The 12,328-nt window shown below is 55.3% G+C and overlaps 1 protein-coding gene across 2 annotated transcripts in view; it reads right to left on the reverse strand.

The window, feature by feature from the left end:
- Window positions 1-1,187: 1,187 nt before the first annotated feature.
- Window positions 1,188-12,328, reverse strand: part of Kiaa1755 (KIAA1755 ortholog) — a 39,301-nt gene continuing 28,160 nt past the window's right edge. For both annotated transcript variants that reach the window (XM_042276683.2, XM_015999683.3), the window contains exons 10-14: window positions 11,824-11,972; window positions 9,332-9,470; window positions 6,583-6,705; window positions 5,758-5,970; window positions 1,188-2,328 (exon numbers count right to left, since the gene is read on the reverse strand). In XM_042276683.2, the coding sequence (XP_042132617.1) occupies window positions 1,627-2,328; window positions 5,758-5,970; window positions 6,583-6,705; window positions 9,332-9,470; window positions 11,824-11,972 (1,326 nt within the window). In that variant the 3' untranslated portion in view covers window positions 1,188-1,626. The remainder of the gene's footprint in view (window positions 2,329-5,757; window positions 5,971-6,582; window positions 6,706-9,331; window positions 9,471-11,823; window positions 11,973-12,328) is intronic.

The raw sequence follows: 12,328 nt of genomic DNA on the forward strand, positions 1-12,328 counted from the left end.
CCCAGGACCTGGAGCCCCAAGAGCTTCCCAAGGGAACCACCCTAGGTTTCAAGTGTCCTCTGAAATTCATAGGTTGGAAACTTGAGAGACAGCGATAGAAAGGTCATAGGGGTGCTCACCGTCCTCCTGTGAGATGAATGTGGGAGCGGCCCTCTTTGAAGGATGTTTGCCCCTCCCCCCTCTTCCACACAAGCTCCATCTACGGGCGATGCTCGCACACAAGAAGGTCCTCACCAGAGGCAGCCCCTGGACTTTGGACTCCCAGACTCTAGAACTGTGAGTCCCGTAAGCTCTCATTGTAAGTCACACAGCCTGTGGCAATCTGTGATGTCAGCAGAATGGACAATGGCCTGGAACACCTGATCACGTGGCCCCAGTGCGGCCTCCAGTCTCCCCCAGGCCCCGGGGCCTGGTCTTAGTGTGTGCTGTGGAGGGGCTGTCGTTCCCTGAGCAGGCTTCCTTACAAATCACCTCCACTGGTGGCTCTGAAGCAGGCAGGCCTCAGGCTGTGCTTGGAGAAATCCTGAATCTCAGAGAAGATTCTCGAAGCTGTTTGGGGCTGAGACGTCTCCCGTGGCACCTCATCCTCCCAAGCCTGGTTTGGGCTTCCCTCTCCCCTGACACAGCCTCACTGATGGGGGTGGAGCAGGTATTTCACCCTCCTCTCAGGGCCCGAAAAACTCAGGCAGGGCTGCCAGCAGGCCATCTTGGCAGGCAAGACTGATCCAGAGCCCCGTGAATCCTTGCAACATGTCAGCGCTCAGAGGTGACAGTAGGGGGCGCTACACCAGTCCTGTAAAAAGTCAGGTGCTGTAGATCTAATTCCCGTTGCACCCACGCCCACCTGCTTTCAAAGATTGCACCACCCCCTCCACTGTTGCCCCCCATGACACTGGGCGGTTGACACTGAATGTGGGGGACATGGGGATGAAGTAACACTCCATGGGAACTGGAGGTGTCTATGGAATGCATGGACAAGATCCCAAGTGGTTGGTTCCTTGAGTCTGAGCTGGGGAGCCGGGTTCCTGGGGAGAGCTCTGTGTCAAGCAGTTTCTTCCTCGGCCATGTTCCTGCCCTTGTCCACTAGAGTCCAGCTCCTGAGAGTAGGAGGTGAGGGCTGCCTCCCCTCTAGATGGGCATCTATGAGGCCCCCTGCTGTCCCCTGGCAGACCTCGGCAGGATGGAGCTTGCCTGACAAATGTCCTTTATTTCCCTCCCCCTGCTTCCCACACTCTTCTCAGAGGCTCCGGGGGTCACCGCCAAATGCAAAGTCTCAGGGTCTGTTACCCTGGGGCTCAAGGCAAGAGGCCCCTCCCACTACTTTGTTACCCATGTGAACCCCAAGTGGCAGTCTGGGTAAGACTTTGCAAAGGTGGCCCCAGCCGGCCTTGCCACAGGAGACCCTGCAGTCACGGCCCAATGTGCTTCCACTGAGTCTGGATTCTAACTCCCACGGACACTATTCTGTGTGGGTAACAATCCATCATCTTGGGGTTTTCTGGAGCCAGAAGGTGGTCCTCCTGACATCGCTCCATGGCCATGTCTGATAGGGTGGTGTGGGCTCAGCAGACCCCTCCCACTGGTCCTACCCCAGTCCCCAGAGCTAACGTGACGATTCAGATCGAGTTAGAGGGATGCAGGAGGGCTTGTGTGGGGTGAGTCCTCCAGGGATGTCTGTGAGTCTGTCCCCTCAGAGGAAAAGCTGCCTCCAGCTGGGTGAGAGGCCTTGCTCTGTCTGGGAAGATGATGCCAGGAAAAGAGAGAGGCGAGGAGCCGCTCCAGGGTGGGCTCAGGCAGCTTGGGAGCACCTCGGCCTTCCTCGGCGTCCACGGTCTGGCCAGTTCCCTGGGGTGGTAGGCCTGCCCACAGGCTTCTGCTCTGCTCCCCTTGGAAGACATGTGGAGACCAGTGGGACCTTGACGCATCTGCAGCCAGACAGTCCTGTAGGGACCTGTCCCATTTGGAGGCCACCTCTCTAGGCAGACCCCGGCCCTTAGCTGCTGTCCTGCTTCGATCTGTGTGTGCTGGGTGGGCAGCCGTGACCTCTGGGCATGGGCAGTAGGCCAGTGCCTTCCTCAGCAAGGCCTGGGTCTCCTGGTGTCGCTCCTGGGTCTCTTCCCACAGCTCCTGGCCCAGGCCAGCCCAGCTCAGAGAGGTCACCTGGAGCTTCATGGCCAGGAGTTTCTCCATCTGGAACTCAGACGCCAGGCGCTTCAGGTAACAGTGGAGACGGAGGTGGAGGGGGTCCCCAGGGCTGGCCCTCGAAGTCTTCTTGCCCAGCCTGAGCTGGGTCAGCAGGTCCTGACAGTCCATGTGGAACCGGCACACCTAAGGATGGCAAGGAGAAGGGAGGTGGGGGCTCCGTGAAGACAAGAGGAGCCCGTGAGCAGGAGAATTTGAGACGATGTGGCGGAGTGAACTATTAGGTGCACAGCCTGGAGACTGTGATGACCATTGTCCCCTTTCTTTTCCAATGCGTACCCCTGCCACCTACAAAGAGCCTCTAGCACCCTTGGGCTCTTCAGGCTCCTTCTAACAGACCCACAGGCCAGCGGGGCAGATGTAAAGCAGGAGCTGTAGAAATGACCAGGAAAGCCCCCTTCAGAACCGAGAGTCCGGATGGGGAGAGGGAGGGCTCCATGGGGAAAGCGCTTGCAGCACAAGCGTGAGGACCTGGGTTCAGATCCCCAGAACCCCCGTGAAGCTTCACGGCGGGGGTGGGGTGGGGGTGGGGGTGGGGGGAGCTTGCAACTGTAATCCCCGTGCTCCTGGTGTGGGATGGGAGGCTCAAACAAGACAATCTCCACAAGCTCTAGGGCTAGCTAGCACAGCATGTTCAGAGACAAAGGACAAGAGACCGTTTCAAAAGAGGTGGAAGTGAGAACTGACACCTGAGGTTGCCCTTTGACCTCCACAGGCACGCGCGTGGCACACATACACGCAAACTGAGTGTAGCTAGGCCTGTTGGTGTGAGCCTGTTCATTCTGGCCACTCTGAAGGTCAAGGCTGGGGAATGGTACATTCAAAGCCTTCCTGGCCTACAGAGTGAGTTCAGATCTAGCCTGGGCAATTTAAGGAGACCCTGTTTCAAATAAAAAGTGAAAAGGCTAGGGATGTGAGTTGGTGGTAGAGTGGTTGCCTGCCAGGCTTGAGGCCTTAGGTTTAATTCTCAGCCCGGGGTGAGGTGATGGGGTCGGGGGAGTTGAGACACTGAGGAAGGAGCGTTGCTAATACATTCCAGAGTGTCATCTGTTTATCTGGTTCCATGAGTGTCCCAGGCCACTACTGTGAGCTAGATTAGTAGCCCATTTCACAGAGGGAGAAACTGAGGCACAAAGCAATGAACTCACTTATTCCAAGTCACACAGTGCAGTGAGGGGGAGCTGGGATCCCATCCTGGATCCAGCCTGCCTCCTTGCACCCAAAGGAAAGCTGACTCAGGCAGGGGTGGGCAGTCAGTCCAGCAGGCCCCACAGCTCATACACCAGCTGGGCCTCTGCCCATCATGTGACTCTGCCTGTTCCCGACACTACCCCCCTCCCCCGCTCCCCCCACTGTACGACACAGCAGCTGATGCAAAGGATAATCTCTCTCTCCATTAATTTAGGGCCGAGAGCAAGCCGCTGGCCAGGGGACAGCAGAGCCATTTGCTGCAAGGAGGCGTTTTTCTGTGGATTAAGGGAGCTCGTCTTTAGATAAATGGCTTCATATTCACAGTAGCACTCAGAACTCATGGCGCCATAAATCTCCCTTAGCAGCCAATCGAGTTAGGATTATTTAGGGCAGAAGGCACAGCACTCGGGCGCCCCACCTGGGTAGAGCCCTGTCTGAGTCCCCAGCTTCCCAGCCAAGCCTGGCAGTCATGCCCAGAGACTCAGACACCATCTCCAACTCCTCCTCACATACAGGACTGGTCAGGGCAGCAGCGTCCAGCCTTGATGCGACTTTGCCAGCGGTGGACAGGGGGACGGTCCAGCCTCCCCCCTCCCATGCTGCTCTTTCCTGCTTAGGAGGAGGGAGGGCTACCTTCCCCCAGGCCCAGCCTGCTCTCTTCTCTTTACAGTCTCAGGCTAGGACACCAAGGGTGCCCTGCCACTCCGGGGAGCTCACAACCCAGAGGGCACGCCAGGGACAAGCAGGTGACAGGCAGCGGATCACTTCAGATCCTGAGGGGCACCGTGAAGCGGTTGCATGGTAGGTGTAGTGGTCAGGACAGGCCTCGGCTTCTCTGGCCGAGGAACGGCTTTCCAGGCAGTGGGAAAAGCCGGCTCAAAGGTGCTAGGAGTTGGGTTGATTCCAGGAAGGCTGCAGGGAGGAAGCGGGCAGCAGTCTTTGGGCAAAGAGAAGCTTCCAAACGTCCTTGACTCTAGGCACATTGCTCTGAGGGGTTCCTCAAATTTAATCTGCTTTTCTCCCTTTAAAATTTTTATTTTATTTTCCACGCGTGAGGGTTTTGCCCTCATGAATGTTCGTGCACCACATTTACGCCTGATGCCCGGGGAAGCCAGAAGTGTGTGTTGGGTTCCCTGGAACGGGTGTTGTGGCCTATGGTGAGCCATCACGTGGGTGCTAGGAATCCAACCTGGGTCCTGTGAAGGAGCAGCCAGGGCTCATGACCTCTGAGCGGTCTTTGCAGCCCGAATCTGCTTCTCCTACCACCTGGCTGGGAGTACATTCAAGCCAAAGATCTGGGTTTGAATTGCAGTGCCGCCATCAGCCAGCTCTGTGACTTTGGGTGAGTCACTCGACCTCTCTGTTTTCAGCATAGGGTTGGTGTAACAGGGGAATGATCAGAACCAGGCCCGGCACTAGAGACCCTGCACTAGCGCTAGCCAATCACATTATGAACAGGGGCTGGGGTTCTAAGAAGTGAGGACAGCTGTCGAGGTCACACAGCCCACATGGGCCGAATCCCGGACACTGCCCCCCTGTGCTCTCCAGGGTGAGGAAGGGGCACAGTGCCCCTTCACTGCCACTGCTGACAGCTGCCTGCCTTGTCCCTGACCCAAGGAGACAGAGAAGCCCTGTCCTCCGGGTCCCCAGGCATTTGTGAGATGTCTGGGTCCCTCCCACTGCCCTCTGAAGCATCCCATGTTCCCAGCTGTCCCTTCATGCCCCGAGCCACCCAACAGCTGGTGGGTGGGGTCAAGCCCCTCCCATGCTCTGTCCCTTTTGGTAAGTTCAAGGGGGTAGCTGAGGGCATAGGGTAGTCATGTGACTTCCTGTCCAGCTGGGACCCAGCTCTTCTAGCCTTCTTTTTTTGTCCATAGGCCTCAGTTTTTCCACTAGAAAATGGGTGGGTGGGTGGGTGGGTTATGTGCATTTAGGAGTGAAACTTTGAAGTCAAATCCTACTCAACTACTGCCTAATCCCACCTGAGTAGCTTACTTCTTCTGGGCCTCAGTTTTCTCCTCTGTGAAATGGGCACAAGGCAGGTGGCCCAGACTCACCCAGAAGCAGGCGAGTATAAAGTGCTCACTCGCAGGGTCTGCACTCAGGGAAGGCTTCCCTTCCACCTCAACCACTTCCACCTCATCTTCACCCTGCCTACCCAGATAAGGGATCCAGCTGCCACTCCGCCTCTCTTTGGAGAAGGACGCAGGCACATCCCCAGGGCAGGACACACTTGCCTCCATACCCGCTTCCTCTCCCTGATTGCCACATGGGGCCCCTGGTGCTGTGTCCAGGCCGCCCCAACCCTGTGCCACCCCACGGGAGGATGTGGGTCTGTTCTGATGGGCTGTGAGGTCCACTCACCTTCTTTCTGAAGCGGTGGAGGTGGAGCAGGGTCTCCAGGTCAGTGCGCTGCCTCTCGGCCGCCATGTAGAAATGCGTCAGCCTGGCCTGGAAGGCCTGCTGGGTGGAGGCGAAGGCTGCCAGGTCTGGGAGCCCTGGCTCCCCTGCGCCTTCCTCTGCAGCTCCCAACTGCGCGGCCTGCTTGGACAGCTCCAGGCCCTGGCGATACTGGGCCTGGGCGGGAAAAGGACATCCACTCAGCTCCCGCCTGAGGATCCGCCCAGTAGTCAGGAGCCGCTGTGGCCTTCTGAGCCTCAGTTTCCCCATCTGCAAAACTCAGCCCACAGTCAAAGGTTAACTCATCCAACAGCCTAGGCCTTTGCCTTGGAAGTTCACATTCTTCTGGAAGGTTCTGTGACTTGAAAGCCTGGGTCAGAGGCTTGGATCCCCCACAGTCCTCTGCTGTGTCCAGGACAGTCCCATCCCCCACTGCCTGGGAGTCCCCCGAGGGCTGTGACAGGCCAAAGCATCCTGTGTCCATCACAAATGCAGCATCCCTGACTGTCTCTTCAAGCTGACCCAGGAGGCCAAGATCTGGGCCCTGGGTACCTGCATTTTAAGAAACCCTTGCAGGTTCTGACTTCTTTGGACTTGGTCTTGGAAGACTTCCTGGAGGAGGCAGAACCTAAGGTGATGCCTCTGTGGTCTAGGCTGTCCCCTTGCTCTGTGGTCCAGGCTGTCCCCTCGCTGCCCCTGGAAGCTCCCTTGCACTTTCCCACCCCTGCATCTGGGACCTAGAAGACCCCACCTCAATGACCTCTTGGCATCTTGGGCCCTGGAACATACCGCAACCTGCAGGAAGAAGTCCTCAAACTCGGCGTGGACTTTCTCCACTGTCTCCGCACATATGTCGACAGGGGACAGAGCCTGCAGACACCGGCTTCCTTCCCGCTCCATCCAGTCATTGACCTGGGCGGAGGACCGTGGTTCAGTGTGATGGGTGACCGAGGAGCCATCCTGGGCCAACTGTCTGCTTCCTTGTGTGTGTCTACATGCATGGGCTTGTGCAAGCATGTATACGTGTGTATGTGTGCAGGTGGGTGTATGTGAGTGCACTTGTGTGTGGGGACCAGAGGTCAACGTGGGAATTGCTTCTAAGCAGCTGCCCACCTTTTTTCTTTCTTCTTTCTTTCTTTCTTTCTTTCTTTCTTTCTTTCTTTCTTTCTTTCTTTCTTTCTTTCTTTCTTTCTTTCTTTCTTTCTCTCTCTCTCTCTCTCTCTCTCTCTCTCTCTCTTCCTCTCTCTCTCTCTCCCTCCCTTCCTTCCTTCCTTCCTTTCTTTCTCTCTTTCTTTCTTTCTGACTTTTTTTTTTGGATACAGGGTCTCTCACTGGGATTTGGGACTCACCAATCAGGCTAGGCCTGGCTGGCTAGTGAACCCCCTGGGGTCCTCCTGACCATCTCCTCAGCGCCGAGATTACAAGTGTACACCACCACACCCAGTGTTTTACGTGGGTTTTGTGGCTCAAACTCAGGTCCACATATTTGTGTGGTGTAAACACTTCACTGACTGAGCTGCCTCCCCAACCCCTCGACTTCTTGAGGGGCCAAAGCCTCCTGGTCCTCAGTGAGTCGCGGGCCTGGATGGATGGAAACCCTCCCGACGCAGGGCAGGAGAATCAAGGAGGGAAGCGTGTGCGGTAAATGTCAGAGGACAATGGCCTCCCTCAGCTCAACCCAGAGGGGATGTGGTACTGTGAGTGCCCTGCAGCAGGAGACCCTCTGTGTGTGTGACCGTGGGATGAAGCCAAGGCGGCATGAGGTCACAGGGAGGCAAGGCTTAGGTCAGTCTGGCCGCTGACTGTCACCTGGTCATAAAAGGTTGGTCTCTGGGGAATGAGCTCCCTGTCTCAGGGGTGTGTAATTGGGACTGGAGAAACACCTGCCAGTGGCAGAGGGTCTCCCAAGAACTCACTGTGTCCCTGCCTGACCCTTGCTTCAGTGGATGGGTGATAATGGATCGGCATTATGTGACCCTGTGGTGCAATGGATAATGGATCGGTACGAACAGCCAGAGAGGGACAGAGGTGGAAAGTACCTCTGAGCCTGTGGCGGTGTGAATGTGACCGGTCCCCATAATCTCAGGCAGTGGCACTATTGGGAGGTGTGGCTTTGTTGGAGTGGGTGTGGCCTTGTTGGAGGAAGTGTGTCACTGTGGGGGCGGGCTTTGAGGTTTCCTATGCTCAGGATACCGCCCAGTGTGTTCATTTCTTGTTGCCTGCAAGATGTAGGGCTCTCAGCTCCAGCACCACGTCTGCCTGCAGGCTGCCATGCTCCCTGCCATAATGGAATGAACTTCTGAAACTGTAAGCGAGCCACCCCAAGTAAATATTTTCTTTGTAAGAGTTGCTGTGGTCATGGTGTCTCTTCACAGCAATAGAAACCCTCACTAAGACATTCCCTGTGACAGTGCTAATTCTGAACTTGACAGAATGCAGGATCACCTAGGAGACTAGCCCCTGGGGCTTATCTTGATTTTAATTGCAGTGGGAGACCTGCCCACTGTGGGTGGTGCCATTCCTTGGCTGGGATCCTGGACTGTATATTCCTTATTATGGATGTATCATGATCCTTCCACCTTGACCCCCCACTGTGATGGACTGTACTCTCTTTTTCTTTCTTTCTTTCTTTCTTTCTTTCTTTCTTTCTTTCTTTCTTTCTTTCTTTCTTTCTTTCTCTCTCTCTCTCTCTCTCTCTCTCTCTTTCTTTCTTTTTCTTTCTTTTTTTCTTCCTTTCTTTTTCTTTCTTTCTTTCTTTTCTTTTTTTTTTTTTTTTTGAGACAGGGTTTCTCCGTGTAGTTTTGGTGCCTGTCCTGGATCTTGCTCTGTAGACCAGGCTGGCCTCAAACTCACAGAGATCCGCCTGCCTCTGCCTCCCCAGTGCTGGGATTAAAGGCGTGTGCCATCACCGCCCAGCTGGACTGTGCTCTTAAACAGCCAGGATAAACTTCCTCAGGTTGCTTTTATCAGAGCATTTTTCTTATCACAGCAACAGGGAAAGAAAATAAAGCATTCTTGCTCTGGGGATACTGGCAAAGATACTTTGTCTTTGTAAAACTCAAGGCTAGAGATGAGGATGCAGAGGCTTGAGCAGTTAGGCGACCTGAGGGTCAAGACGAAGTGCCCGGCAGGGATGACCCAGCCCAGGGGCAGACAGGGGTGTGCTGGCTTTAAGTACTGAAGCCAGGTGAAGGCATGCTAACAGCTCAAGTCTCAGACTCCAGATGTGCAACCACAGGAGGTAGTATCTGCCTGGCCTCAGTTTCCCTATCTGTGGTGGGGAATCCTAAAAGCTCCTATGTCACTGGCAAGAGACCACACTGGAAGACAAGAATATTCACAATAGTCTAGTCCAGGGATGCACACAGTCGGTGCTCAATAAGTGCAGCCCTCGTGTTCATAATTTAATCCTTGAAGCACTGATTGCATGGCATGTTTTCTGCCTTGACCCCAACACCAAGGGCTGCCAGCCTGATGTTTAGTCCAGAACTAAGTGACCCTCATAAAGCACCATGTCCCCCAGTAGCCTGCCCTTCACCTGGTGGACAGCAGCTTCCAGGTGGCCCAGTCGGACACGGAGCTCCAGCCTTCGGAGGAGGTGATTGGACGCAGTGACCAGGACGTGAAGCTGGTCATCCACAAGGTTGTACAGGGCTGCGGCTTCAGTCAGATGGCTCCTGGGAGGGAGACGAGGGTGAGAAGACGCCCCTCCCTGTGTTCTCGCCAGTCCTGGGCCTGCCCTCCTCATCTGTGGCCCCAGCTGGGCTGCCAGCCACTGACCTGCTGTGTGACCTGAAGCAGATCCCTAGCCCTCTCTGGGCCTCAGCCATGAACCCGAGGAAGCAGCAGGAAATCGGCAGGGTATCAAGCCAGCTGGGTAGATTTGAGTCTGAATCCCACTCCCACCAGCTGCTAGTGTGGGTCCTGGTGCAACATCACCACTTCGGGGTTCTCTGGCTGCCCATTTGTAAAGTGGGAAATAGTAACAGAACTCACTGCCCTGAGCGGCTGTGAGCAGAAAGTGATCGAAGCAGAGGCTTCCACTCCAGACCGCTGCATGAGGCCCCAGCTATGGAACTTTCTAGTGCTGCTTAGGGGTTCTGGGAAGCCAGGGGACCTTCCCTCCTTCATGAGAAACACTCGGTGGAGTGCCTGGAACTAGGGGCTGGCTGGCGCCCACACGTTTGCACCACCCTGTCTTCCCAGCGTCCACTCTGCAGGACACAAGGACAGGAGAGCGTGGCAACTGTAACCCATGACAGTCTTTTGTCTCAGATAGAGTCTCAGTGTCCCAGGCTGGCTTCAAACTCCTATGTGACCAAGGATGACCTTGAACCTGGGGACCACCTGCCCTGCAAGGCATTTTTAAAGTGGCCAAAGCCAGAGGATCTAAAGCAGGTTTGTGAGGGAACTTTTCCCTCGCTGATGCTTCCTGAAGGGAGAAACCTGGAGCCTCCCCACAACTGCCCTGGGGAGCCTGTTTTCAGACAAAGATGATGGAAGGAAAGGCTGACTATTCGAGGGACACCCCCTCCCCCCGGTCCCGGGTCCCACATCAGAAGAAAGCCCAAGATGCTTGAAGGAAGGGCGAGCCCAGAGGGCTGCAGGGACGGCCTTGAACAGGGAAGGGCCGCGGCGAGCGTGGGCCCACAGCGCCCCCTGGTGGAGCTTCAGCTCAAAGGTCTGGAGGGACCTCAGGTAGACCGGAGGGGTTGGGTGAGGCAGGTGAAGCGGGAGCAGGAGAGGGAGGGGGGACGACAGGGTGGGTAACAACAACAGGGCATTGTGAGGGGCGGAGGTGGCCCACATTAGACACCAGGTCCCACCGCTGTTTCAGCTCCACCTGCATGAACATGCACCCGGCGTCTAGCTGTGCATCTCAAGGTGATGTGTTCTGCCAGCCTTATCTACTACGTCCTGGCCCCCACCACATTCCAGATGTGTGACTCAGGGATACTCAGTCCACCTTTCTGAATCTCAGGTTACCCTACTGTAACAAAAGGAGACTCCTGGGCTCCACCTCAAAAGTGGAAATTAAATGAGTTAATATGTACAATTCCTTAGAACAATGCACACACACACACACACACACACACACACACACACACAGACCCATCAAATGTTGGTTCAATGCACAAGCTGTTCTTATTAAGCATATGCATCAGCTTTGCACTTGGCTCTCAAATATACATACCTATGTCTTACTAAAGCAAATATTTCTAATTACTGACCAATTCAATTACATGGTCGGCAATCCCTTCTTTGGGCCCAGAAGCATATCAGATTGAGTTTTTCCAGTTTTAGGGTATTTGAACATATAGAATGAGGCATGTGGGCAATGGGACTTCAGCCTAAACAAGAAGTCCATTTGCATGTCAGGTATACCTTTACACACAGCCTGAAAGCAAGTCTGCACAATGGTTTCAGTTGTTCTGTGGATGCGGCAAAGTTTCTCCAGGTATAATTTCCCCAGAGTGCCGAGTTTACAGCAGGCAGGACGTCGATTTTCAGACTGAGGAGGTTTCACATGCCAGCAGTCAAGGAAGCTGGTGTCGACCAGTCAGGTCTGTCACCCACCCGTGGCTCCTGAGGTCCTTCCTCTAGGCTGAGCGTGGGAAAGGCAGGCCTGTAGGGTTAGCTACCTAACTGTCTCAGCCCGGGCCCCTATGGGCCTTACTACTATTTCCCAGTACTCAGTCTCATCTTCTTGCTAAATAAGAGTGGCGTGGCCAGCACCAAGTTCTTGCCAGGAACAAAGGAGACGGGTCTTGAAAGGCTTGGACCAGAGTCTGGGTTGAAAAAGGACACAGTCTGTGTGTGGAGGGAGGAAACAAGAGAGCTGGTCCTCAAAGGCCTGTTCCTGGCTGAAGATGGCCAGAGATGCAAGGCGGGGATGGCGAGGTTATCCCCAAGGCTCAGAGGGTGGGTGTGAGGCAGCTGTGTCCCCAGACCCACCCTCTGCGTTCCCTTCACAGGGTGGCCCCACCTCTAAGCTCTGATGGGGAAGGAAGGACGGGAGATTGTCTATACCTGACTTCAGGGTTGGTGTTCAGCCTGCTGGCCTCCTGCTGCAGCCTGGCCAGAGTAGCTCCACCTTCCCTCTGAAGAGCCAGCAGGCCGGGGTCCCTCAGCACAGCCTCCATCAGATCCTTGGACTTGCTCAGGCACCTGGTGGCCTCCTGCCAACATAGGAGGGTGTCCTGAGGTCCCAATCTTCATGCTCCCCTTAGCCTTCCAGGCTCCACACACCGATAGAGCCTAACTTTCCCACTTGGGTATCCAAGCATCTCCAGGAATTCTGCCCTTTAATTTCCAGCATATTTCTGAAGCTATGGCCCTCTTATCACCATGGTAACCTCACTGGTCCTGGCTCCATCCTCTCTCGGGACCACCCATCTCAGACTCTTGGTTGAGCTCTCTGATGCCCTCTGGCATCCCCTGTAGCAAAAAAAGGACATCAAAGGGCATATTCTGTGATGCCCTGCTTCAAACTCCCCAGGCCTTCACTGCCCCGTTCCTGGGCCAGCTCCTTCTT

Source organism: Peromyscus maniculatus, chromosome 4 (genome assembly GCF_049852395.1).
Source record: "Peromyscus maniculatus bairdii isolate BWxNUB_F1_BW_parent chromosome 4, HU_Pman_BW_mat_3.1, whole genome shotgun sequence".
Classification (NCBI taxonomy): Eukaryota; Metazoa; Chordata; class Mammalia; order Rodentia; family Cricetidae; genus Peromyscus; species Peromyscus maniculatus.